Genomic DNA, 27,954 nt, shown 5'->3' on the forward strand with positions numbered 1-27,954 from the left:
CGGGTTCTGGTCTAAAACTGGACCAAACGGTAGCCGCTGCAGCCCATCCCTTTGATATTTGTTGTAATGTCACCGACAGGTGGCAGCACATAGACATGATATTAGAAACAGGTGGCAGCACGCGTCAGGGGCTTTGGCCGTCCCGTCGTATGGATGGTGAACTTTGAGGAACGAGGGCGGCGATCCCGTTTAGTGGGTTCTTTGGGGGTTTATGGGTGAATGCTTGGTAGAGTTCTGTGTCCCCAAAATATGCATAATCGAGTTGAGTCACTACGATCCATGGTCTGGGAATTGCATCAAATCCCTCAGTTGCTATGATCGGTGTTGTATTAGGGACGATATCACTGTTAATTGCACTCAAAGAACATTTTTGATCATTGATGAACTTTTAAAATGTGCAAGAGTCTTATACTTTCATCCTCACCCTGCTCCCGTTTGTAAACAAACCCATTCTCATTCCCCTCTGAATGGTCAGAGGATCGCCATCTTGGATATAGTGTTCATCCGCACTGATATGTTTCATGAATGGAGAATTCTTTTACATCCGAACACCCATTAAATCTTCAAAAAATGAGTCATTGCAATTGAAAAATACTTTTTAGTCAGTATTAAATTTTTAATATATTCATGTAAGGGTCGGCGTCCTGCTGAAACAGACATATTCCAAATACTATGGTTTTGGTGCGAATATCGAGCTTGGGCGTTCAGTGGAACGTCGGCTCGCAAATGTCAGTGGTCGTCCATGAATTTTGTGACCAAAAATGAAGAGTCAAAAACGAAGATGGGGATCCCGTAAGGAGGGGATTTATGTGAAACATGACAGAGGGATATGAAGAGTAAGTAATTAAAGTCATTCGTACCTTTCCTGTGCTTTTACCATCGGTTTGCATGTGCGCCATTCATGTAAATCTGCTCTCAATTGGATTTTTGGCCCTGATGCATGTCTGTTGGAATTATACCACATAACTGGACCTGTTACTGTTTTTATTTTTTTGTATGACGTGTTTGGCATGAGAAACTGGTGAACGTTGTTGAGACTCGATAACTGCATAGGGATGTCGTGATATAAAGCTTGGGCGATAGTCAGTTTCAGACATGCAAGCCAGGCAGCAACTGATGATGAGCCCTTCTAGCCAGAGTGCCATCCACACCAGCACAGACGGACCAGCCTGAAAGTCTGCGCCACCTCACATTTTTAGAAGATTTATGCTATTTACTGCAGAATTTAGATGGTGGCGGTGCTAGCTAATGATGTAGAAACTGCAATTCAAGTCCAATTCCCTTATTTCATGCTGAACTGTGCTTTGCCTTCTGCATACACTTTTCCATTATAGGCCAAAACAGCAGTACATCATGGTGTTATACCAGTCCAATGCACTGAACACTAACCCCGTACACCATGACACCACATCAACATCACAGTAAATCAGCATTGCTTTGCTGAGTGCCCCAGCACCAATAAGACATTAAAATTGCAATGCCTTGCATCCTGGCTAAGGCTAAGCTTAGGCTCTTAGGAATGCAGTGGTGTATGCATATTGTGAGATGCCTGTTTGTTGCTAGCATTTTATTCTTGTCTTCCCATTGCTAACATAACTTATAAACTTATACTTGTCAGTCTTCTGTCCAGCTGTTCTAATTTATGCTACTGGATAATGTAGGACAATGTGAATAGTAGTATTACATCAATGTAATAGTGAAGGCAGTAATGTGAAGTTACCTGTAATAAGTGCCTCTTTATCTACCTGCTTCTCCTTGCTTAGGTACTTAACATCCACAGCAGTTGAGAAGCCAAAGCTATATGGTGTCTTGCCAGTTAAGCCATTTCATGCTATGGCATATGCTCCTTTAATGACTTGCCTGTTTTATTAGCCTGCCAATCTTCCTTCCACAACCATGGCTGATGTAGTAAGGAGTAGAAACCTGTTCTGCATAGAGCTGTGTCAATTCTCATGTGGGGCTGAATTCACTGGGATTGTTTGAAGGGTCCTTGCAAAATGTTGCCATGTTCCAGACACAGCTGAGCCAGTTCTTGAGGAGCATTAGCAGGGTCCTCTTTTCTGGAAGCTGAATGACTATTAGTTGACCACAGTAGCCCAGGATGCCTCATCAATGATTGCTGTTGCTGCATGGTTGCTGAACTTCAGTGTCACATAGACTGACTGTTCCTTCCATTTGTGTCTTCCTGCCCACAACAACATCTCTCAAGAAGTAATCCTGTTGTTACATGTGATGTGTTGTGTCTGTTTGATTGTTGTTGAAGTTCAGCTACAACTCTTCTTCTTTGTACTGTAGGAGAGAAGAAGCAACATTGAAATGCTCATGAAGGGTCATTGCTTCTCTTTATTATCAACCAGCTTGTTACCTTGGTAACCTGGCTTGAGCTAATATTTTGATGCTGTACCATTCAGGCTACTTGGCAAGCTGTTCAGATACAGAATGAACGTTTAAAACAGACTGGTAGCCAGCACAAACTTTTTTGACTGCTGATTACCTGGATCCAGTCAGAGCAGGAGCTGCCACGAAATCTCTCATATCGTGGCATATCGTGGCATTGAAGAAGGCCCCAATCCATGGCAGTATCCAGCCTCAATTTCCATGTGCTGCCATCTTGGGGAGAAGCCTGCGTGTTTGACTGGTGCCTGACACACTTTGACAAGGCTGGCAATGCTGACGGGTTTACCGCATTCGACCGCTCAGCTCCAGTGCCCTGCAGCAACCAGCAGTTGCCGTCGTGCGTGAGCCGCGCAGACGGAACCTGTGCTGAGATCCGACGAGAAGGTCTTCAGCTGGTTGGGTTTATGCGTTTGTGTGCATGCATTACATTACAACCGCTGAAAACTCATCGGAGCTGACTCATTCGAGGCCGATTAGCTGATGCGGCAATTTTGCGCTCTGACCTGGCGAATGCCTCCAGCTACAATACGTTTGTCTTTATCACACAGCCAAGAGTGTCTTCAGCGAAATCAGTGATATCAGTCACATTCTACCGAGCTGATGTCCTGGACGGTGCGCACGCATAGGGAAAGCTTTTTTTGCCTTACCATTCCCAGGTCAGCGTTACAGTGAGGTGGAACCCTGGGCTGGCCATCCCGGTCCTTGACAAGAGGTTCTGAGATCTGACAACGGGCTGGAGATCCCTCTCAAGGTCTGTGGTATGAAGTCTGCGTGGGCCCCACATTTCAACAGATCCATACCTGTACCGTGTGGAAAGGTCATCCGCCAGTTTTAGGGGGCCCACGATCACCTCTGAGGGACTCCGGCTTCGACTGTGCCTCACTCCTCAGCTCTTTTGCTGCTTCAATCTTTTGCGGTAGTCGTTTATGTCGGGTGGTGCAACTGGCAGTATGGTTCCCAAGTTATTTGTTAAAAAGGTGTTTTTAAACGTGGCGATTTTGACAAAGAGATAGAAAGAAACACATCAAAGTCTTTGATTGGTGACGCTGTAGTTTGTTTTGTATTCAGCCGTGAGAAAATAGCAATAATGGCACCAATATTAGCAGGCGTTGACTTTTGCGGAGAGAACGATCTAACGTTCTCGCTCAGCTTTGGAGTACGGGCAAGGTTGAGTATGGGCGCAAAATGCCTTATAGTCGGCGTGCCCTGAAGCCCCAAAAACATACAAACAAACGAGAATGAGTAGTTCACTAGTTCATGAAACTTTACCGTGAAAAAATCACGTTGGTTATCACCTTGGCTTATGCTCATATGGTGTAGTAAGCTTAGGATGGTATAAAAAAAGACGCAAATTGTATAGTACGTTTTATAACATATCGTCTGATGTGCTTGGTTTTTGCTTCTCCTTTTTTTGTGGACTTGATTTTTGTGAGCCTTATTTTTGCGCTTTATTTTCTGCGTTTTGCAGACAAGTTTGGAATTTGGTACAGGGTAGTGTTCACCGAACTTTTAGCTTCTTAAAAGCGCGATTGTCATGTTTGCTGTCGATTTTTGCTAGTTTTTTTCTGCCCACCCATTTCCGTATGAATGTTTGCTTTATTGTTACGCATGGTTCATTGCTATGTTCATTGCTGAATTTCGGCATAGCAAACCAACGATCTGGGCCTCGTTTCATAAAAGGAATTACTTACGGCATTCCGTCAATTATGCCAGATTTGGCGTATTTGATGCCAATTCGGTTTCATAAAGCCGGAGACCGGAGTAATTCACGCCATCGAAATTACGGAGCTTCATTTACGGCAAATGCTCGAATCCGGACCAATTGATGCCATTTGGGTTTCATAAAACGACGTAATTAACGCCAACTATTTTATCAAGTTCTTGATATCAGTGGTGTAAACTACGCACAAAAATGTTGCGTGAATTTGAATTAATGTGAAGATTCGAAGCTAATTTTTAATATATTTTATAATGTTGAGCCCGGTGAGGAAGAAAGAACAGCCAAAATGAGAAAAAGAAACTGCAAATCTTCTGTACCAGTCGCTTTTTGTGGCAGCTATCGGAATTTTGTTTATTCGCCGCGCCGCGCCACTCTCGTAGTAAGGCACTTCTGCTTAGCTGGCTTTCTGCTGTTTTCAATATGGGACCGTGTATATCACACCACGGTGAGATTTACACAATACCGGCCATTTGTGTAAATCACACCCACCCCGGTGTGATATACACAAAATCTACTACGTAGTGTAAATCACACCCGGGTGAGGAATACACAGAGAGGGCAGCTGTGTGTATATCTCACTAGGATGTGACGTCATAGCAACGCTGAACGTCCATTGGTCAGAGCAGTGACTCTGCTCGCCCATTGGTCAGATCAGACTAAGCACTACGAATATTCCGGCGGGATTCCGGGCGTCCTCTCTCTCGGAATCAGCTGACCGCCTGGCCTAGTGGTGAAGGTGCTTGCATCATGATACGAATGTTGCGGGTTCGAGTCCCGTCGATGCGGGCGCTTTTTCCCGCATTTTCGCTTTTCCTTGGTAGCGGTGGGTTCGCTGCCGACCGACAAGTTTAAAAGCACCAATACAATATGGAAAGCGACGTCTGAATGCTCGTGGCGAAGCGGTGCAGTGCCGAAGGCAATGCCTTAGGAGAGATTACAGGCAATGGTAAGTCAAATATTTTTAGGTTAAGTGGTTGTGTATCTGGCTTCAGGCCGAAGGCCTGAAGCCTGATGCACAACCACTTAACCTAAAAATATTTGACTTACCATTGCTTGCAATCTCTTCATGCGAGTACCTTCTTCCTCATCCACGGGTAGGCAAAAATCAGTAGGTCAGGTTAGGTTAGGTTAGGTTAGGTTAGGTTAGGTTAGGTTAGGTTAGGTTAGGTCATGTCAGGTCAGGTCAGGTCTAAGGTTTGGTTAAGTGTCTTGTTACCGTGCCTACTGTGTAAATCTCACCCAGGTGCTGCGTGGTTTGACACCCAGGTGTGATTTACCCACTACCGAGCACACAGTGTATATCACACCCTGGTGAGATTTACACATTGGCTAGGCCTACTGTGTAAATCACACCTAGGTGCTGCGTGGTTTGACACCCAGGTGTGATTTACACACTAGGAGCACATTGTGTATATCACACCACGGTGTGATTTACGCATTTGCCGGGCCTACTGTGTAAATCACACCCAGGTGCTGCGTGGTCTGACACCCGGGTGTGATTTACACACTAGGAGCACATTGTGTATATCACACCCCGGTGTGATTTACGCATTGCCGGCCCACTGTGTAAATCACACTCCGCGTGGTGTGATATACACAGGAGTAGTGTATTGTGTAAATCACACCCGGGTGAGGTTTACACTACAGTGCGATGCATTATGTAAATCTCACCGTGGTGTGATATACACGCGTCCTTTCAATATATTGATTTAATAAAGGATGGTCAGCAAAATCGTTTTTGTTTTTTCATAAATAATTTTTACGATTTAATTTCAACATAATTGTTTTATAATTTCTTTAAAAAAATAAGTGTTGACATGAAATTGTAATTTGTAGGTCGCTTGATAAATTACGGTAACTACGCAAATGTGCTTAGTTACGGAGGTGTAAACAATTCCAGTTGTGGCTTTGTGAAACCGCTTCATTTGCGCTCCGTAGTTTGAAAGGGTGTGAATTACGGAAAGGTGTAAGTTACGGCAGAGTTTTATGAAACGAGGCCCTGATCTGATAATAAGTAGGTACCTGTTTGCTCGGGTTGTGACAGTGTTTGGGTCTGATGTGTGGTCCATTGAAAGGGCGCCTGTCAATGAGTGAGCTCACGTTGTCGTGTCGGCTCGGACATTCCTCCGCACCGGCCGGCCGCCGCCGCTGGGGACCGCTGGTGCGTGTCGGTCGTTGGCACGCATACATCGCCGCGGCGGGGCTGTGCGAGTGGCGTGCTGCGCGTGGCGTGCTGCGCGTGGCGTGCCCCTTCCGGGCGTCGCGCCCCGACCGGACGTCCGGATCCCAGCGCGCGCCAGCGCCCGCGGCTGGTGGAGCACCCCTCTGTGGGGGAAGTGCAGGCAAACAGTGCCGAATTCCGGTGCAAGAGGGGGAGCGCGTCAGTCGCTGGGGATCGTTGTCAACGCCGCCCCTGGCGCGGCGTATTTGTGGCTGCCAGCCATTCATTACGTTTTTCACGCGTCCATTCATTCAGCCATTCATTCCTGTCTCGTTCATTCACCTGGGCTGGTTCCATTCATGTGTGATGGTGTGGTGATGGCTGGTTGCTGTGCAGATCACTGTTGATGGTCGGCTCCATACATTGCAATCCAAATGCTGCGAATATATACCTATCTTGTATGGGACAGTTTGTTTTGTCCAGTTTTCACATAATTGATGATTGATTATGAAAATCAGATTCCTCTAGAAAATGTTTTAAGGTGTTATCTGTGTGCTTTACCTAACTATGCAGTATGTACGAGTAACTGTTATAAAAATTGAAACGATCGTCAACCAACTATACCTTTATCGATCATGCTCAGTTAAAGTTATCCAATCCGATCCGTCATTATGTAAACCTTTCACTTGATGCTTGACTTAGATTCCTAATAACTTTAGGTAAATATGGAAATTTATTAATCAATATAGCTCGATGAAAATGGTTTCCATCTGTGACTGACTCCTTCCATTTTTTTTTTTTTTGCAAGCGTTGTGGTATTCTGCACCGCACCCCTCAGTGTAACCGGTGACACCTATGCAAACTTTTCGTTTTGCTGTGCTGGAGAGGCACACCGGTAGGGGTGTCGTTCTGCTGCCGTCGTTCGGCGGAGCGCCGGGCCCCGTGTCCGGTTTATATCAGTTTTTCCGTGGTCGAGTGTGGGGGCGGCGTTTGGACTCATCTCGGGCGCCGTCCGTTGGCCGGCCGCCAGCTGTCATCTGCGCCCAAAGCGCCGCGGCCGGCGGCGGGGGCGTGCCGCGCTGCTCTGCCCGCCCCTCTGCCGTGGCGGCCGCCGCCGCTGCCGGCCCGTTTCCGGTGCGCTGGCGGCGCCCGTGCGGCGCGCTGAATGGGCCGCCGGCGGCGGCGCGCCTTACTACGTCATTCATTGATCGCCGTCCAGCCACCACCGGAAGTGGGGCCCTGGTAATGGTGCCGCGCCGATACCGACGGCCGCGGCGGCGTGGCCCGCGGGAACGGCCGCCGCTGACCTGGCCGGCAGCGGGCGCGGCACACAGCCCCGGTACCTTTGAAGTGACCGGGCGATCCTGCTCCTTTTGTCAGCGGTCCGAGCTAGCGCCGCCCCTGGCCGCTGCGTGAATGATACGCTGGTGCCGGGAGTACGGGGGAAGGACATGGGGTCTGGGGATGGCCGCTGATGGGACGCCCACTGCCGTCGAGCCCACGGCCGCGGCTAAGTTTAGCCGAATATTGAAGACGGTACGGTGGGGTTCTTTTTCTGCCGCGCTGATGGGCCACAATGGAAGGTGGCCGGCGGGGCAGAGATCATTAATTGTTCGCAGGACATCATCAGAATGTGGTCACTCGGCCGGGCGAGCCAGCTCGCCGTCCTGCTCTCTTCTGAGTGTCTTTTACCCTCCTGAACATAGCCTGCATCGTATCGGACGATGCATATACCTACTGTCAATGACTCCTTCTCGTGAAGAACACCTTCAGTTTCAACCGAATGACACCGCCGCCCGGAAGGTGTTCATCGGTTTCGATTCTTCTTAGTTCTTGTGATTTACCTTGATTCATTCCAAGATTGATTCATCCAATCGAAGAGTGTCGCGGAATTTCTTCTCCGTCAGGATTATTGTTGACCCCCGACATATGTCTTCGTGTTTTGGGAATTCGATAGTTTTCCGCTAAGTTGTATTTTACCCTTGTCCCGTTTTTTTTTTTTACCGATTTTCAATGTGGATGTCAGAAATTGAAATATTATGACCTTCGTGTGTTTCTCAAGTTTGATAGACGCGAGATATCCGGGCGTCTCAACTTAAGCAGTCCCAGGGTATAAATATGGTCCACTTGCGCCATATTGTTGCGCAGGGCCGGCGTGCAGTACTTTTCTTTGGCGTCCATTTTGGTGAAATTTACCCTCTGGAGGACAAACTGCTGGCAAAAGATTAATTTTCAGGATAAAATAGCGAAGTAGCCCTCCCTGACCCTCGCCAAACTTCGGTTTTCTACATGCGCCCCCACCGAGAGCGGCGAGAGGGTTTGGGTTCGTGGTTCGCCCGATTTTTAGTTCCAGCCTCGCAGAAAAGGAGTGCGTGCGCCGATACGAGACGCAGCGACCGACACTTGATTTTAAGGTCTCAGTTCAACTGATGACCTATGAGGTCAGTTTAAGTGCCCCAGGTTAGGGTTTTTAGTTTTTGGTGATAAGTTTCACCATAGATAGTCGCAGGGCCACGGTTTTGGCACCATCGTGTTTGTCTTAATCAGGCGCGTCGAATGATGTGTCTATTCAGGACAGGTCCACTTAGGTGTTGACCTGAAGGCTGAAGTCAAGGCCAGGTCACGAAGCTGGTCGATGGAGGTCATATCGTACGATTCAGCAGGTCTTTCCGAGTCCATTGGTGGCTTTCCGACTGTCTACGCTGTATTGAAAGTAGCTTAATTTGATCGAGAGCAATTGACGGAAAATTCACGTGACCTACCGGGGCGTAACATATGACGTCACTTTTGTAAAAAAAAATGCAAAAGCTAAGTGTCGGACCTTGCAAAGTGCGTATGAAATCAAGATTTCATTGCCTGAAATACTCTCATCATTCTCGGCGCCAAAATAGAAGTTTTCATATTTCCCCTGCTCTTATGATATAATGATGGTGTGGTAGGCCACGAGACCGACCTGACCACAGGTGCTCCATAGGAAAGCCCAGAGATGCACAGATTATAGGGGCTCGCGTGGTGCTAGGTATGTCTTGTAAGTTTCGTCTCTCTGTGAAAGATCCCGGGGGACTGAGGGCATTGGAAAGTTGTAACATTTTAGAATCATGTATGTACATAGAGTTTACCTATGACATCATATGTCAGTGACCTGACCTGACCTGTCCTAAAAATGTGGCTGGTGTCGCAAGATCCGGCTTGAATCAAAGGTCAGGTGTGAGAACTTTTAACTTTCCATAGTCAGCGCGTTCTGTGCAATTGCGAGAAAACCGTGTGGGAGGGGAGCGGCACTCGCCTTCCTCCTTTCGGCCGGCGAGCGTCAATATTTTTGAAAAAAATCCACTTTTTACTTACCTACTTAGTTAAAACTATGTGCCTATTTTATCATGCATCGAAAATCGGAAGCGTTGTCCCACTGCGATGTTACATGGCCTTTGGTTGCTTGACGCCAGGACATTATAAATGACTGGTGTTTCTAACTACCGTCACTACCTACATGGCCCGAGAGCCGAGTTGGATTTGCGCCATAAAAGCGTCCTTTCTTCCTTGACGTGTTGCGGTCGGACCGCCGCAAAGGCACGGAAAGAGCGGACTTGAAAATCCGACGTCAGGTCAAGGTCGTGACCTCGATGAAAAACGTCATACCTGCATCGGTCTATATTGTTGATCAAACACCGTGAATGTGTTGTCAAGGCTGTATGACTGACCTGGTGATCTGATGTCAGGTGATCATTGTCTATTTTTTTTTTCGCGTGCGCGAAAATCTTTTTTGTAATGTATGTCAGAAACTGAGGAAAGAGAGCGTAAATCGCCTTCCATCGCCACGGTGCAGGATGCCACAAAATTGAGGGACAATGGTGGTCGCACGCTGCATTTTGGGCTGGTTTGTCCGACATTATATTTCTAGTATCCTGTGTCCATCTCGGAAGGCATTTTCTATCAACCCTGGCGGAGAAACGATGCGTAGGAACGTTGCAGGGCTGTGCGGTTTTCGAGCAATCTCATCAAATTATCGAACACAAGGATCTCTGAAATTGCTCGGTGGCGGCGGCGGTGATAGCAGCGCGTAAACTGGTCACTTGGTTTGGTCAGCGGTGTTATCCCCAGCTCTCTTCTCCGTCTTTGTAGTGTTATCCGTACATGTCATCCCTGTTGTGTTATCCTCGCCGCGGTGTTATCCCGCTCTCCCGTCTCTAGCGGCGTATTCCTCGGCTGTACGGACCCGATTCCCACTCGGCCGGCCCCGGTATGCGCGGTGGGGGCGGCGCCGCGCGGGTCAGCGCTGGGCCGGAGAGTCTGGTCCGTCACGGGCTCTGTGACCCGTCCGACCCACGGCCCCCTGTCTCGGCCCGTCGGTCTCCCGGTCCGACCGGCCGCCATACCGGCGGGCGGCCGGTGCGCGTCGTCCGCCACCTGGCCGCCGTCATGAATGGGCGGCGGTGCTGGCGGCAGCGGCGGCGGCGGCGGCGGCGCGCCGCCGGTCGATACTCGGCCGGCCGGCCGCCCGCTCGGCCGGCCGCCCCGCGCCGGAAACAGTCGGCCCGGAAGCGGCGCGGCGGCCGGCACGGGCGGCGCCGCTGCCGCCGCCGCCGCCGCTGCCGCCGCTGGCTCGTTGGTGTGTGTGCGTGAGGTGTGCGGGCGTGGTGCGCCATGGTGCGCACCACGCGCCATGGCCCACAGTGCTGACACCATGCTGGACATCAGTGACAAAGTGCGGCGCCATCTGCGACACTTGTCCAGCTCCAGCTCGACATCCAGTGGCTGCAGCCATGCCAAGTAGGTAGACCGACGGGAGTCTCAGTTCTCACTGTTTTAGCGACCTCGGTAGATCAGAGAGGAACCTGCTCTGCCGCTCTGGAACCGATTCACAGCTGGCATTGGTCATCCCGTCTGTGAAGTTGCGCTTTGTGAGATTGTTTGAGCTTTGTAAGCCGCGAAGTGTCGCCTTCAGTCGAAGCCGATACGGCTTACTTGTAATATTCTCCAGTTCAGTATGCCCCATATCCACCCTACCCTATCTCGCCGCAGTAGGGTCTACTCTACACTAAGGAATCGCTGATGATAGTCTTTCTTCGGACTAGTCCTTTATCCCTTGCTTTTGGTTCCACTGCGACCGCTATCTTGTACACTTCAAACCGCACCTGACTGTCTGAGCCTTTAGCCAATGAAACGTCATTGACTGAGGGGGAGGGGGGGGGGGCGTATAGCAGTTACAGCACCATCCTCAAATCTACAAAACCAAGCCATAAGCATCGCAGCGAGTCAATTAGAAAGGTCTCATCCAGACGCAGTTGAAATTTTTAGGTCACATGACTGATTAAGGTCAAAACAAAGGTCAAAATAGGGCCTCTCCGCATTTTGGGCTCTAGCGATTGCAGTGTCAATGATGTTGAGCCCAATTTTTGTGTTAGATAATGACGAAGCGCTGAAAGTTGAAACAGCTATGCATAAGTGCTGAAGTTATACCCGTGCTTAAGGTCAAGGTCAGGTAAAGAAGGGTCAGTGATTTTGAAAGCTTCATAAATAAATGATATGCCACACATGTACCAGTTTTGACCACGGAGTCATCAGCAAATGTGACTACTAGATGAAGACATCATTGTCCTCTGGAATTGTCCTTTAGATGCAGATAAGCTCAGGATGCCAATGGAAGCCAGACTCAGTTCCTCACTCGGTCTTCTGTCATGTCAATGTTAGGCAGAGCTTGTATGTCAGCGCTAACTGCTCTGTGTTCCTTGTGATGCTGTCTTTTCCTTTTCATGGGTGAAGGCTGCTCTCAGTCTCAGCGTAACTAAAGCAGCTGTCTCAGTCATGCGGCTCATCAGATGGAACTGGCTGATCGGTTGCCATCCAAATGCGGCAAAGCTGAACAGTGAACATGCGTTTATGCAAAGCTTCTCGTCGCCGATGATCAGAGTGAGCAAGAAGAACGTAGCCTCACTCCTCACACGGACACAGACTTTGCTGATACGGGCTATTGAAACATACTTTGCTAACGCTTGAATCTACTGATGTCTCATTGACGACTTATTTCGATGAGCGGCTCAACAACAAAACAGATTGTTTGCACAAAACCAAAATCATTTTGCTATTTAGGTGCTCAATCAATATTCAGATTTCAGACCTTGTCGAGCGTCCTCCCCCTGACATTCACATTTCCCCGACTAGTGGATATCTGAATTGGATATCGGTCGGCCGTGTGCCTTGTCTAAAGGTGCGGGGGCGGGGGCGGCGCTGGGGGCGGGGGCGGTATTCTGGGCGGCGCTCCGGCGGCCCGTGTGCCGCCCGGCCGGCCTCATAAGCCGCCGTAATTCGGAAATTGGCTGGGCTATTTCAATCTTGCCGCGGCAGAATTTCCGCCATGGCGGCCGCCCCATTGGCCGCTCTCCGACGGTGGGCGTGGCCGGCGGAAACCCTGACGTGACGGTGTGGGACGTGACGCTGTGACGTAAGAGACGTGACGGTGTGACGGCACGGCGATGTCCGTTACCACAGTGATGCAAATGGGGTTCACGAGTGGCCATAAATACCCAAAAGTCAGGTTTACCAAATTGAGTTAATTGCGATATGGCCGAGTAGACAAATGTTTGGGGCATCTGAAATCACATGGTTTTCATGTTTTTGTCAAAACCTGCCTCGTGTATAATCGTCAGAAGTTGTGACATTTTCTAGGTCGTAAAATGACGGTCAGACACTCGCAAGTTCAAACGCCGCTGGTTTGCGTTCATTTCGTACAAATTGAAAAAATTATGCATGAGAATGATCCCCAAAGCCTTCTGCTTCTAATGCCGGGTCACAAAAAGCCGTATCTCATTCGCTTTGGCGGTAATCTGACTATTTATCATCATGTTGCAATCGCAGTTTTTTACTAAGAAAAAAAATGCTTTCGTTTCACCTACAGCACTTAACACAGTGTGTGCCCGTTAGTCCACCATAACATAGCCTTCCCTAATCATTTCTGAGTCGCATCGTTAAAGAATTAAGGCGCTAGCACAGGGCTGACCGGCGCTACAGAGGTTTTTGTCCGGGCGGTCGGGTGCCGCAGTGGGCGCGCAGTGGGCGAGTGGGTGCCGCCGCGCGGCGTCCGGGCGGCGCGGCCGCCCGGGCCGCCCGCTGCGCCGCGGCACCCGACTGTACCGGACGAAAACTTCTGTAGCGCCGGTCAGCCCTGTGCTAGCGCCTTAATTCTTTCACGATGCGACTCAGAAATGATTAGGGAATGCTATGATATGGTGCACTAACGGGCACACATTGTGTGAAGTGCTGTAGGTGAATTGAAAGCAAATATTTTTGTTAAAAAACTGCGGTTGCAACATGATTACAAATAGTTAGCTCACCGTCAAAAAAAAAAATAGATACGGCTTTTTATCACGTGGCATTAGAAGCAGCAGGTTTCGGGGATCATTTTCATGTATAATTTTTGCAGTTTGTATGACATGCACGCACGCTAGCGGCACTTGAATTTCAAGTACCTGACAGTCATTTTTACGACATCGAAAATGTCTCGACTTCTGACAATCCTACACGAGGCCGGTTTTGACAAAAACATTAAAATCATACTTTTTCAGACACCCCAAACATTTGCCTGACTGACCATATTACGATTTATTCGATTAAGTGAACTTGAATTTTGGGCCTTTTTCGTATTTATGGCCACTCGTGAACCCCATTTGCATCACTGTGGTTACGGGGCCTCAGCACGAGACGGGAGGGACAGTGGTGCTTGCTTTCGTTGTGCTCTTACGCGCCAACCAGAGCGGCTTCACGTCTGCCTCCGCTGGTGTCGGGGCTCGTCTCCCACAGTTAGCAGGATCCTTTCGATGATAGAAGTAGTCTGTGATCGATCGTTCTTGTGCGCTTCTGCTGCTACTGTGAAACTTCGACCGTGGATCGACCCAAGGTAATTTATAGGTGTGGCGGCCGATGTGTGAATGGACTAAACGTGACCGTAGAGCCTAGAGGTGTTCTTCGGAACCAGGGACTCGCCTGTCCCAACCTCATTCATCTGACCTACGAGACTCTCGATCACTGAAGGCCGCAACAAGCGTCTTTGATGATCTTGGCGTTTTTTATAATTAAGATTTCTCACTCTTGACCGCTGTGTGGACACCTGCGTTCTCTGCTGTGTGGTTTGTTTGTTGTGTCGTCTGGGGCGTCTTTGGGTTGTGTGATGGAAGCAGGGCGCGCTGTGCTCGCTGGTGCCCCAGCACCCTGCAATCGGTACCCTAGAGCACTCTATGCCCGCTGGGAACTGACGTTTCCCCCTCCTCGTTCGGTTTCAGCGGCGGCAGCTTGGTACTAGTCCAGGCCCAGGTGATGATGGAACTCGTTCAGACCCAGGGTGACTGACGTTTCCCCTCCTCGTTCGGTTTCAGCGGCGGCAGCTTGGTACTAGTTCAGACCCAGGGTGACTGACGTGCCCCCTCCCCGTTCGGTTTCAGCGGCGGCAGCTTGGTACTCGTTCAGGTCCAGGGTGACTGACGTTTCCCCTCGTTCGGTTTCAGCGGCGGCAGCTTGGTACTAGTTCAGGCCCAGGTGATGATGGTCCTAGTTCAGGCCCAGGGTGACTGACGTTTCCCCTCCTCGTTCGGTTTCAGCGGCGGCAGCTTGGTACTAGTTCAGGCCCAGGTGATGATGGTACTCGTTCAGGCCCAGGGTGACTGATATACCCCCTCCCCGTTTGGTTTCAGCGGCGGCAGCTTGGTACTAGTTCAGGCCCAGGTGATGATGGTACTCGTTCAGACCCAGGTTGACTGACGTGTCCCCTCGTTCTGTTTCAGCGGCGGCAGCTTGGTACTAGTTCAGGCCCAGGTGATGATGCGGGACGACAGTATGGGCGGCTGGCTGCCCATGGGCGGCTGGGGACTCTCCAAGGTCTCCGTCCGAAAGCGACACCCTCGCTATGAACACGTCAATGCCGATCACCCCAAGACCGAGTACATCATCTTCGGCAAGCGCATCAACGACGGGGTGGTGAGTACAGAACGGCGCGGGCCGGTCCACGCGTGTAGTACTGGCTGGTTACACCTAACACCATACCTGTGATGTGCATGCAAACCCTGCAAATAATTATCTTCGTTTTTTCACGATGCCTTCTTGACGACTCAAGAACATATGGTGAACGTACGATTTGGGCTTGCCGATTCGTGAAAAAAAACTGAAAACTTAAGAATTTGATATTCAAATTTCAAACGCATTAATATGTATTGATATTTTGATATTTAATATCAATACGCTTTTAAAAAGCGCAAACTAAGTCGGCAATAAGTAGGCACGAATTGTGCTCAGGCACACAATATGCCCATTAACCCCGCTCTCCTCATTTTGTTCATCACACTTGAAATTACATGAAACATGGCTCGTCGTTGGACAGTACTCACAGTGGACACTGGACACCCATTGGGCGCATTGGGCGACGCATTTTGATGTATCACAGTAAAGGGTGCTACTGACTTGCTTGCGCACAGAGACCGCTGCTTCGTCTTCAGAACGGATGAGCCAATTGCGCTAAAAAGTGCTACGCTTTTAGGAGCGGCGTATGACTTGCACATTGAGGCCGATGAGTGACTTGGGTCGATGAGTGACTTGCACAATTCACATTGCACAAGCAGTTAGAGTTAAAGTCAGACTTTGCACGTGCTCGCTCACAATGGTGCTTATTTTGATAGGATGCTCCTTATGAAAACGCTGTCGATGTGATATTTGTCAGGCAAACTTGGCCCGTTTTTTTTTTTTTGCATCATTTTCTGTATCTTAGTACGACAGAGTGCTTATCTGGAAAGCGATTTGTTGTGTATGCTGTGATTCGTACGTAGCGGACCCATTACCAAGGGTGTCCAGATGCATCCTATGGAACCCACACTGGCCACAGTCATTTTTTTTTATTCAAACTAGCTGATCTATATATAACATGAATATTGAAAATCGAAACTATTGTACTCATACAACAGATGTAATCTCTGTTTGCTCTCCAGAGGCGCGATTGAGTCTTATATTGCACAGGAACTGTACGAGGTACTGACTTACCAGCAAGTAATGATGGACGGTTTCGGCGTTACTTCCAAGTTCCACCTGACTTCTGTCATTAGTTACTGACGAGCGCGGGTACGTCTGCTGATCGGGGACGGGCGGATCAGGAGGGTGCACATATCGTAGCCGTACAGGTGCTGTGGTCACCCGCCACGTGCTCCCTGTGTGTCGGAAGGAGCGCCGCTGACCTTTGCCGACTGAAAGCGGCGGCGGGCGGATGACGCCGTGCTGGCAGAGACGGCCACTCCAGCCGGGGCGGAACGGAGAGCGGGGGTGCCGTGGCCACCGGGTCCACTGGGGAACCACCGAGACCGGTGCCGGGTGTTTGGGGTCGGGATATACGCAGCAGCGCTGGGGTGATGCACTGCGGGATGAGGCGGCCCGGTTGGGTAGTTAATTGGCTCTAAGCCCAGGTTGTCGCGCTGGTCAGCCTACGTTGAACAGTGTGGCTCCAAGGTAGTTCGAGGCGCTTAACGCTCTTGCCAAATCTGACTTTTCGTTGCCCGTGCTGAGCGAACAAACGAGCGAGTCTTTCTTTGGATGAGGGGAAATCTTCGCATGTGCGACCCAACCCAGCCCCGTGACGATTTCGTAACACTAGGACAACCGTTCTATCGATCGGTGGCCTGTTGCGTAAGATGACCCATCATTTCAATCATGAGTTCAATACGTGGCAGTGTGGCTAAATTCATTTTACGTTAGGGGGAGGATGTAGAAAAAAGGTCGAAAAAGATGTCGTTATTTCCATAAAACTTGACTTCTACCCTTTTTAACCCACGAGCCGCTGGGGGGGGGGGGGCATAAAGTTGCCCCCCTTTACGTTTTGTGAAAATCTCCGAAACCTGATAAGCTACGAACGTGAAACTTGGCATAGCTTCAAATGAATACCTAGGCAATGTTTGAGGAAAGTTTGGTGGTTGTAGCACCTAAGATGACGTCACAGTGACGTCATGACGTCACAGTGACGTCATTAAGTTTTGTCGTTTTCCGATATGGACCGTTTCTCATAACGCTGAGCATGAAACTCAACTGTAAATGAACTAGACAGCACCTGCTGTCATCCTAAAACATCTAACTACACTTCCATCTAGTTTCTGACCAATAATCGACCCTTTATATTCGGTCCCATATATCTGATGTATCGTGAGGAATATGAGAGTCGCAAATCTATGATTTCACTTATGACGTCACTGTGACGTCATTTCAAATGGGATCGACACCAAATTTGGACACAACCTCGGCTAGGTATTCAGGAAGATGTGTACAAAGTTTCGCTTCTCTATCTCTTCGCGTTGCGACGATATCGTCGCAGAAGTAAAGGGGGGGCAACTATATGCCCCCCCCCCAGCGGCCGGCGGGTGGCGCGGAGGCCCAGCGGCCGCCGGGTTAAGCACTGTTTTTTTATTTATGTCACCAGAAAATGATGTAGGAACATAAAATACTGATAAAACGTTGAAGACGTTCTGATATTCGGGATGTCAAATGAGGTTTATATTATGGTTTATATTATGGTTTATATTATGGAAGGGAAATGAGGTTCGGGTCATATATTTGAACATTTTGGTTATTCGAATGATTGTCTTAGCGTGTTGTGAGGGTTTGCGAGGTTTGTGTTGCCCTTGCTCCTAGACGTTTGGGTTCGAGGTTGTTATTATAAGTCGTGACTGCCGTGTGGATGTTTTTATTTACATTTTTAGGATGTCATTACACTTTTCACTATGGGTGAATTTCCCCGCAACATTACAATTTTGGACACACTGATACGTGGTTCGTATAGGTGACATGTGCCACTTGTCAAATCACAGAGGAAAAATTGTTCAGCTTACGTAACTACACAGTGACTGGACCGATCACACTCAAACTGGGTATACATTACATATAGCGGGAACCTATCGGGCGATGCTCTTCCATGTGTTTTGGTTGGGGTGCTACTGCACGTGCGTAGGTGCAGGGGCTGTTTCTGCTTCTCACGAACGGCTGGGTCGAACGCGCTAAGTTTAGTACACCGCTGATGACTGCCTAGAAGGGCAGCCTCATTTGTGCACGTCCAGAGTGCCGTTTCTACATCTCAAGAACGGTTAGACCAATTACTCTCAAATTCGGTAAATCGTATGGTACTAGCTAGAAGGGTGGGCCGCACATATCAGAATCTCACTCCGCACGTGCGCACGTACAGTTGTCGTTTTTGCAGTTTGGAACGGCTGGACCGATTGCGCTCAAAGTCAGCACGTCGTTAAGAACAGAGATATGAACCGAGCTGATCAGTTGCAGTCTCATTTTACACGTGCGTAAGCGCATGACTCGATATTGCGCTCGCTCTTTCGTTGTCCAAAAAGTGTCATGTTTGTTATTCCGACCGGTTTTTCGAACAGTTGAGGCAAGCAATTAGTTAGCAGGCGTTTATTAGTTTTTAATTAAAACATTTTCATTCACCCTCGCCCTGGTGGGGGGCTATTTTTTGCCCCTGTAACGTGGCGCCTTGCGCCCCCTCCAGACTTTTAGATATATCTCCAGAACCGCTGCGCCGATCGTCACCAAACTTTCAGTACCCTCCCGGGCATCAATTTTACACATTGTAGCTTGTAACTAATTTTTTTTCCAAAGGCTATGAAAGGTTGGCTGTAAATGACGTCAGAGTGAAGTAATGTTCTGCCGTTTTCGACCCCAAAAAAAGGTTTCGCGGTAAGAACTGTCAGGCCTATAGCTTTGAAGATACAGAAAAACGTGTAAGACATAAAAGGTATAAAATTAGCAGGGCTACATAACTGCTATCTCGGATTTTTTCACCCCCAAAAATCATTACAATCGCCAAAAAATTCAAACAAATTTTCGATTTTCGAAAAAAAACGGAATATATGTGATAGCCCTTACCGACTTTTATTCACATACCACATTTCAGATTGATACCTCTTTTTGGCCAAGTTATAGCGAAAAAACTGTTCAAGATTGATGACGTAAAGCTTTCAAACTCAATTTTTAGCAATTCTAGACTTGGTAGCACAGAACAAAGGCCACCGTTAGACTCCCCGTGACGAGCTGTATCGAATCAATACCCATTTTATGCAAAAATATCAACTTTGAAATTTGACCTTTTTACCTTTTTTGACCTAACCACCAGGAAGTGACCTAAACCGTTCCTGGTGGTCTTATAACCAACACCATTGAGTTTGAAATGAAAAATTATGTGCCATAAAACATGCATCACACAGCCCTAGTAAAATTGGGTTCATGTGCTGACCCTTGGTGACCTGACCTGTGACCTGACCTGGTATTATCAATGACCTCTAATAGCAACATATGTACTAGGCAACTGACGTCCTATCGCTGATTTTCGATAAAATGCGTTTTACTCGATGTTATAGCGCATTCCATAGAAGACCCGTGACCGGCAAAACTTTTTATCTTTGACCTGACCTGTGACGTCATCGGTGACCCCGAGTTCAATTTAATTGGATTTAATTGGACAAATTTGATAGGGCTTTCGAACGCCGTTTGAATTTTGCGGATCCGTCCATTAGTTTCGGAGATACGAGGGAGAGGGGGCAAAAATAGCCCCCCCACCAGGTCGCGTTATACCTAAACGGACCCCACCAGGGCGCTGGTTAAGCATGCGATTGTCCTGAGTATTTCACGTTAAATATTTCCAGCCGGTGATTCAATGATGCATTATGATGCATGATGCAAATGTAAAAAGTTCCTTCGTGGTCTTTTAGTATACCGTAGGTCAAGATCATTGCTTGTTTCCTGAATCATCGCAGTAATAGCAATATGTACCTATATCAAAAATAAAATTGTTGCTGTCTTAGCGAACAATGTGTTTACGTTACATTAGAAGTAACATTGCACTCGCGCTCCTCTTTGCGACTCCCCATACATTTACTTTGTTGAAACTGGCTATAACTTATTTTCAGTATGATGGCCTTTTAGTCCAGAACCCGTGCTGAGTTGCTTAGTGCTCACACGCAAGGCTACTGGTTAGTGATAACCTTTGACCTTTTAGGTCGCCATTCGACATTGGCATTTAGTTATTGCATTTGATTATTTATATGTTTATCGGGATTCCCTATTCGGGAAGTTCGTTACAACTTCGAGTCTTGAGTTCTAATGTGCGCATACATTGCCACAACAATATTGCGCGAGACTGTCATGATGACGATAATAGCAACCGCCTCACCAGTTACAAGGCACGGACCTGGTTTTGGATTCGGAAAGGTTTTTTAAAACTTTTTCGTTTCAACGTTTTTTTTTTTTGCCAGTCTAATGTATAGAAAATGCATCAATAAACACCTCCATTTATTCAGACGTTCTTGGTGCATTTGTGAGACTCGTCTCTGTCACGTTGGCTGCTGCCGAGCCTCGGTAGCTCGTCGGCTCGTCTCCATACCGGGCTGGCTGCCAGGGTCGCCGGCCCGGCACAGGTGGAGCCACCTACCGGGACGGCCGCCAGATGGCAGCCGACCCGTCACCCACCGGCTGAAAATCGATGGCCGCCGCCGCGCCTCCCTGCCCGGCTCCCGCCCGGCCGCCTACCTGGCTGTGTGTCCTGCCGTCCTACCTGTCCTCTGCCCGCCTGTCTACAGGTCTGCCGAGATAGCCAGGACATGCATGGGGTGGGGTCCGTTCAGTATAGGTCCTGGGGTTCGGTGCTGAGGCATCTACTGTACATGTCACGGGAAGAGGGGCACGGGGCAGAGCAGGAGAACAGGGTGGAGAGTGATGAGGTCCAAACGCTGGTGCAATGTTAGGGGAAAAATTGATTATGCTGGTATGTACCTCAATAACTACAAATCCCTGGCCCGGAATCGGCAGAAGACGAACTAGCCTGTTTTCTAGTCTGCTGGTTAATGGTTATTCCCTGACATATATGCTCTGGGCTTAATCATGTAACGCTAGTAGCGCGAAATGATTACCTTGCTGAACACATGCATGCTCCAGTAAAAAGCTTGTATAAAACATCATATTTACACTGATGCACAGGTTTGCTGTTACACGGTCATAGTTACCTACCCCGATTGATTGGCAGTGTTTTGCCAGGAAAATGGGCCTGATACGATCTTGTACATAAGCAATTATTTTGCGGGTTTTCAGTGTGTAAATGCTGAAACACTTGCTGTACGGTGCCTCACATCTAGCACTAGGTGTTCGGTCGCCCCCAGTGCTGTGTAGTCTGACGTAGCCATTCTAGTGGCATCGCTCTCCGAACGTGCGTGTTGCTTACCAGCGAAAGTCTTGCCCTGCTCCTCGCTTTATGCCCAGTGTGGTCTGTAACATCAAGATTACTTTACTTGGTAACAGAGCTGTCAACTATCAGGATGTTCTCGTGTGTTCCTGTAGAGGTAAAATCACTCAGCCCCCTACCAGAACCGGTGGCCAGCCCTCCTGTTTTGACACCACCCTCGCCCCTGTGTGTCCACAGTCCGTACTAAACTGCACAATCAAGAAGGACTTTGTGTACCACAAGGTGATGCCGACATTCCACCACTGGAAGACTGGCGAGAAGAAATTCGGCCTCACCTTTCAGACGGCTGCCGACGCGCGAGCATTCGACCGCGGCGTGCGTCAGGCTGTGCAGGACCTCCTAGACGGTACGTCTGCTGTCAGTCAGTCCAACAGTCAGCCTGTCCATCCGTCAGTCTGTCTGTCCTTTTTGTTTGTCCGCCAGTTTGTCTCTCTGTCTGTGTGTGTTTGTCTGTCTGTCATTCGACCGCGGCGTGCGTCAGGCTGTGCAGGAGCTCCTAGACGGTACGTCTCCTGCCCTTCTGTCTGGCAGTCTGTCTATCTGTCTGTCTGACCGTCCTTCTTTCTGTATGTCCGTTCGCTCGTCCGTCCGTCTACCTTGTCTACCCTGTCTATCCGTCTTCTGGTCCGTCTGCCCGTCCGTCTACCCGTCCGTCCGTAATCGGTCTATCCACCCTTCGGTCCGCGATCCGTCTGCCTGTCCGTCTTCTCGTCCGTCCGTCTAACATTGTCTCTGTCCGTGTGCCCTTCTGTCCGTCCGTGAGTCGTCGACTCCCGACCCGTCTCCACGCCTGTCGTGGTCGGGCTCAGGGTGATCGAAGGGACAGGGTATTTATTATTTGTGTCTGCAGTTGCTGTCGGGTGATGATTGGACGGTTCGCGAGCATTACTCGATAATCTTGTCGTCACGGACGCTAAGAAATACCTGTATCCAGGTTTATATAAGTTTATACTGTGGCGTATTTGAGGTGACGGTTACCGTGCCACCCCGCTCCGTCTCGACTTGTTTTCGTTCGTTGCTGAGGCAGGTTATCGCGAGTGGGACATTGTCAGAGTAAATTTAGAAAAGAATAGGGACACTAATGCTGTGGTATCCACGGCTTGTGCTCCACATTCGAAACGTATTGAAATACGTTACCTAAATGCGCTACTTAGTCGTTCACATGGCTACAAAATTGTTCTACCATTTTAAATTACCATTATCTAGTATATGTATCAGGTCTCCACAGTGCTTCAAAACATTGAAAAAAAGAGTACGAGTCCTGAACCGTAGACACACTGCACGAGACGCCTACTTTCAACGATATCTACGCATTCGGTGCCGTTCGGTCACCAAGCTTATGTATTGATGACACTAATCGGTGCATAGAACTGGTCGGCAATCAGCAGCATACAGTGGTGTCAGGCCAACTTATCAAAAATGTGGTCTTTTTCGCCGGTCTTGCAATGCTCCCCGCTGAGCTGAGGCGCATGTCGCGTCCCTGTCGGACATCGTAGTCTTGTCGCGGTCTATCTCTGGTGTAGTGGGCGGGTCAGAGCGGCCGGTCCCCTGACGTGTCGCGGCACACACCTGGGGGCGTCGGCCACCGGTGGAGGCGACTGGTCAGACGCGGGGGCGCCGGATACACCTGTGGGAACGGCCTGACACGCGCCGCAGCGCCGGCCGGTGGCCCGCGGGTGACTCACCCGGGTACCGACAGGGTCACAGGCGGCAGGAGATGTTAGCACATGGCGCGGTACCCTGGTCTGGGTGCCGCGCAGACACGGTGCCCAAAAAGGTCACTGTTGCTCGTGTTGGCTGGCCTTAGGTTAGGGACATTGGAGGTGGTGCCCCGTCAGTTGTTCAGCCGTTCGGCACTATGCTTTGCGAAGGGGAGGGCAGGACAAAACAAAAGCCACCGGGTGCTTTATCGTTTCCAACGTTTTAAAGAAGCGGTTTTGACAGCCCCAGGGATCAGGTTGTTTAAAATGGATTCACCGGCGATTGGTGCGATTGCAAGTATTATCCATTAAACTCAAGGATGGGTTATTCTCGACTGACTGTTAATTGATCAGTCTCCACTCCAATGGACATCAGATAGCAACAACTAATAGGAATTTCTGGAACCCATTGCTTTTGTATCCTCAGTATGTGTTTTGTGTTGGTAACCATACGCAGATATCTCGAAAACCATGTTTTGCTAACGTTTTTTGAATATTTCATCTAGGATCTGTTGATATTACGATGAAAAGAGTGTTGTGGATATCTGATGCTGCTGTGCTAGTTTAATTTAGTCATCCCAGCTCAGTTTCATTAGCGGCTCCAGGGGGCTTTGTAAAATCATATTGTTCGTGCTCGCGTTTGCTCTACGCCCACTCGCTGTTGCGGGAGAATGTCTAATGCGGCGCAGCAAGGCGCGGCGCAGGACATTGATGTTGGAACAGCGCAAAAAGTGAGGACATAAAACACTTGTGCTCTTAGATGCAAAACCCAGAAAGCTGTAATATTCGTCTCTCCTAAGTGGTTTGCGTCTGATTGCTTTTTACTTCTTCTGTTGTGTACACAACGTAACAGTTGTTCTTGTGGGAAGCAAGTAACTATTTACTAGGCAGTTCTCTGCACTCTGCATTTTCTTGTGGCTATGTCTGATAGTGTTGCGTACACTTCGTGCCTAAACTGCCTACTCTAACGCTGGTTTCTCTTCTCTCTTTCCTCTTGCCACCTGAACGTTGTATCAATCGGTAAGTTTCTTGGTTTTCTCATTAGCTGTAATCTCTCGCAGTACTGCAGTCTGTCTGTGTCGCTCTTTTCTGCTGTCCATCGCGTGCAATTTTCGCCATCACTCGTATCTGCTCTGCCCTTACACATGCTGTGCTGTGTTATAGTTGAACGATAGTGTGATACAGACATCTCGTCAGCTGTGTACTCGTATATGTGAATAATGAATGAAACAGTGGTCGGATACTTGTAAACCCTGAAAGCCTGCACCACTCCGCCCCCTCCAGTTATCAGTGGAACCTGCTGTGTTTACTCCTACCCTTGGTCCTACGCGAATCATTTCGAGACCCTTGTCCAAATGTCGAAAGGGTGTCTTTTTTGCATCAATCCATCCATCCATCCATCCATTCATGAGAATATAGTTATAAGAGAGAAGCTACCGCATTACGTCAGTGCCTCGATCAGCTCTGCAATACGCACAACGCCTTTGAGCTACTCCGCACTACCAATTTACGACTCCTGTAACCGGGGGGTCGTATGTAGGCCCCAGTCTGGGGTCCGGCGGCGCGCTGGCGTGGCCGGGCCGGCGGCGGCAGCCCGGTCGGACCGTGCAGCCGGACGGCCATCGACCGGCCGCCCCCGCGCGCTGCCCGCCGCCCACGGCCGAGCCAAGTGGCGCTGCCGGCACGGCGCTGCTGACGGCTGCCCCCCGCGACCCGACCCTCCAAACGCACCGATACACTGACTCGTCGAATCGCCGGGAAAATGGTTGATGCATATTGCACACGGCGGCGTTTTTTGTTTTCCGTTTCCAGCGTCCTGTGCGTGTCTTACATGCAGTGGCTCGCACTGTAGAACGAAATTGATGGCGATTTTCTGACTGTTACCTAATTCACACCCTTCACTCTCAGTGAAAACTGAACATTGTAAAACGATGTCAGGGCGCAGTCAGGATGACATTCTTCATCACTAGGCTGATATTGATTTGCGATGCAGGTGACCCATTTCCCTAGTTCCATCCCCACCATCCCGGTGCTCCCCCTCCAAGCTGTGACCGAGTGTGCTGTTTGTTGTGCGCTGTGTGTGTTGTGTGCTGTGTGTGCTGTTTCCCGTCCGTGTCCGCTGCTGACGGCCGCCCGGTCCGCCGCAGGTCTGTCCGACTCGGACTCGTCTCCGCTGTACGTCACTCCGCCACCGCCGCACGACCGACCGCCGCCGCCACCGCCGCCGCTGCACGGCCGACCCCCGCCGCCACCGCCTCCCTCGGTCACCCGGCCAGATCTCGGAGACAATGATGTGTTCATGGTGAGTCCGGGAGCTGGTTCAGAGGCCGTGGTAGCTCGCAGAGTCGCCGCCCCAGCGTCGGGCCCAGGTTCAAAGCCGTTCATTGATCGTTTCCCCCGCTCTGTGACATGCGCCTGAAGCGTCTCATCGCTTCAGCAGCGCCCAACGAACGATGATGACGAGGTCCTCGCAGTTCGGTTGCGCGTCATGTATTTGTACTGGCGTACCCAGCGCTGAACAGTCTGGCTGACTGTTGTCGTGTGATGCAACGGCCACGGCTGTGCGGCGGACCCATTCAGCGGGCGTGGGCGTTCTCCGTGACCCCGCGGCCGCCTGTCTGGGTGAGCCGGATACGGGCACGTGCTGCCACCTAAGGCCTCGCGCCCCAGCTGCAGTCGCCGCCTGCAGGTCGTCGGTAGAGCGGCGTCCTGTGGAATGTGTCCGGCGTCGGACAGATCAATGCGGCGTAATATAATGTGACTTTGGTAGAGGAATTGATGTTGGTGATTCAGTATGGGAGTAGTGTGCGTATCTTGGTAAAACACCTTGACAGTTTCAGTCAGTGTTTCCATACGACAACTGCGAAGTGTACTCTGAAGTCAGTACCTGTTTCGCCGTCAAGTCAGCGAATCAGTCAGTTTATACACGCCTGCCCCACTCCCGGCTCTTGCCACTGCAGTATCTGCCGTCTATTCATGAGTGCGTGTATTTGTCTGCAGCTGGTCGTGTGGCCTGTCTGCACGCTGTGCCCACCTCCTATGTTGTTGCGTTTGAGATGTCTTGAGCTGACCATACAACCACCCCTACTGTTCGCACCCCCGTTACCGTCCGCTCACCGTCGCTGTGGTGTGCCGGCAGACGCTGGAGTTGCCGGTGGACCGGTACGACAGCCGCTCCTCCTCCGACTCGTCCGTGTCGCGACAGACGGCCGCCTCGCCGCAGTCGGCGCTGCTCCACCGCATGGCGTTCGGCCCGACGGCGGCAGCGGCCGTGCCGGCGGCCGGCGGCGGCGGCGGCTCGGCGCCTCCCACCGGCCCGCTGTCGGACGAGAGCGCTGCCTCCGAGTACCCGTACGTGCAGTTCGCGCGCGACCGGCCCTCCAAGCACGAGTACAGCTACCCGGCCATGGAGGACCTGGTCAAGCAGAAGGAGCTGCTGAAGCGCAACGCCGAGACGATGCACCTGACGCAGCCGCCGCTGCCCAAGAGCGGCAAGCGCCGGGTGGAGACTCGGCGGCCGCTGCCGCGCCGCTGTCGCCACTGCCAGGAGCCGTACGACGAGGAGTCGAACGGGCGCGGCCAGTGCGAGTACGCTCCGGACCCGGTGCGGAGCTGCCTGGAGGCGGTCACCTGTCTGCCGGCCGCCCAGTGCATGCTCTACCACTGCTGCGCCGACTCGGAGGGCGACTTTGGCAGCGGGCCGTGCGCGTGCGCGCCGCGCGAGGAGCGCTGCGCGCGCCGGTGGCTGGGCCTCACCCTGCTGTCGGCGCTGCTGCCCTGTCTGTGCTGCTACCCCCTGGTGGCCGGCTGCTACCGACTCTGCCGGCGCTGTCACGCCTGCGGCGGAAGCACGGGCCCTCTACGCACCCGTAGTGAATACACACACACACACTGATTATGCGCACGGAAAGGAGAACCAGCCCACCGGCCGCCTGGCTACTGCCGGCGCGCGCTCCCGCAAGTCGGGCGCGCACATACATTCTATGTTTGAACAATGCGATATATGGATAGAGCGTATATGCCGAACCGAGTGCGGTTTTTTGTCGAGTGTTGACGCCGACCGCCGCCGGGCCGCCGCCGCTGTCACCGATTTTTATAAGTCACGCGTGTGCTGCTCGTCATCCAAAGGGATCCCAATGTCTCTAGGGCTCAGGGGACATTGTGACGCTCTTTGGAAGCTGTCTGCATTTGGTTCTGTGTTTGACGGTGGACGCTGCGCGTGTATATGAATGTGATATATGGCGGGCGGCGGCGGCCGGCGGCGCGCGCGCGCGCATACACGCTCTCCGCACGACGCCAGTGTTATATTGCTGGGAAAGAGAGCGAACGTGAGCGAGAGCGAGAGAGAGCGAGCGAGCAAGACGAACGTGAGAGTGTCACTTGAGACACGGAGAGGCGAGGGCAGGCGCCCGTACCCGGCCCGTGCCCGATGGGCACGGCCGCACGGCTCGCGCGCTGTAGGCTCGGGCAAGCTTTACCTTGGGCTGCGGAGATTGTCGGGCCGTTTCCAGTGTGTGGGAATTTTTGCGGGCGCGTGCGCCTGGCCGGCCCCCGCAGTCGCCGCGCGGCGTGCGCCGTTTTTTAGTCGTGACATGTGTCGCCAGTGGAGTCGCGCCCGCGTGCGCACACACAACGTTGTAATGTAATCCTCATCTTTGTGAACTGGACTCATCGCTGCTGTCATTTGTTCCTAAATACATGCCGCTTAACACCCGCA

General features: G+C 50.5%; 1 protein-coding gene across 2 annotated transcripts; it reads left to right on the forward strand.

Annotated features, from left to right (window-relative positions):
• Positions 1–100: 100 nt before the first annotated feature.
• LOC122365055 (sprouty-related, EVH1 domain-containing protein 1-like) lies at positions 101–27,954 on the forward strand. 2 transcript variants are annotated; one of them, XM_043335941.1, is made up of 5 exons: positions 101–836; positions 15,050–15,242; positions 21,715–21,883; positions 25,385–25,539; positions 26,377–27,954. In XM_043335941.1, exons 1-5 carry the CDS (start codon positions 817–819, stop codon positions 27,130–27,132), a joined length of 1,293 nt encoding a protein of 430 aa, XP_043191876.1. In that variant the 5' UTR covers positions 101–816; the 3' UTR covers positions 27,133–27,954. The 2 variants fall into 2 exon arrangements, with proteins under 2 accessions (XP_043191876.1, XP_043191877.1); XM_043335942.1 differs by having other exon boundaries at positions 498–836; positions 25,514–25,539.

The sequence above is a fragment of the Amphibalanus amphitrite genome, unplaced genomic scaffold (assembly GCF_019059575.1).
Source record: "Amphibalanus amphitrite isolate SeventyFive unplaced genomic scaffold, NRLGWU_Aamphi_draft 000713F_arrow, whole genome shotgun sequence".
Lineage (NCBI taxonomy): Eukaryota > Metazoa > Arthropoda > Thecostraca > Balanomorpha > Balanidae > Amphibalanus > Amphibalanus amphitrite.

Coding starts and splice junctions, on each gene's coding strand:
- LOC122365055 (XM_043335941.1), top strand. CDS start 817: ATGACAGAGGGATATGAAGA. Junction 837..15,049: donor ATGACAGAGGGATATGAAGA/GTAAGTAATTAA, acceptor GTTCTGTTTCAG/CGGCGGCAGCTTGGTACTAG. Junction 25,540..26,376: donor GAGACAATGATGTGTTCATG/GTGAGTCCGGGA, acceptor GTGTGCCGGCAG/ACGCTGGAGTTGCCGGTGGA.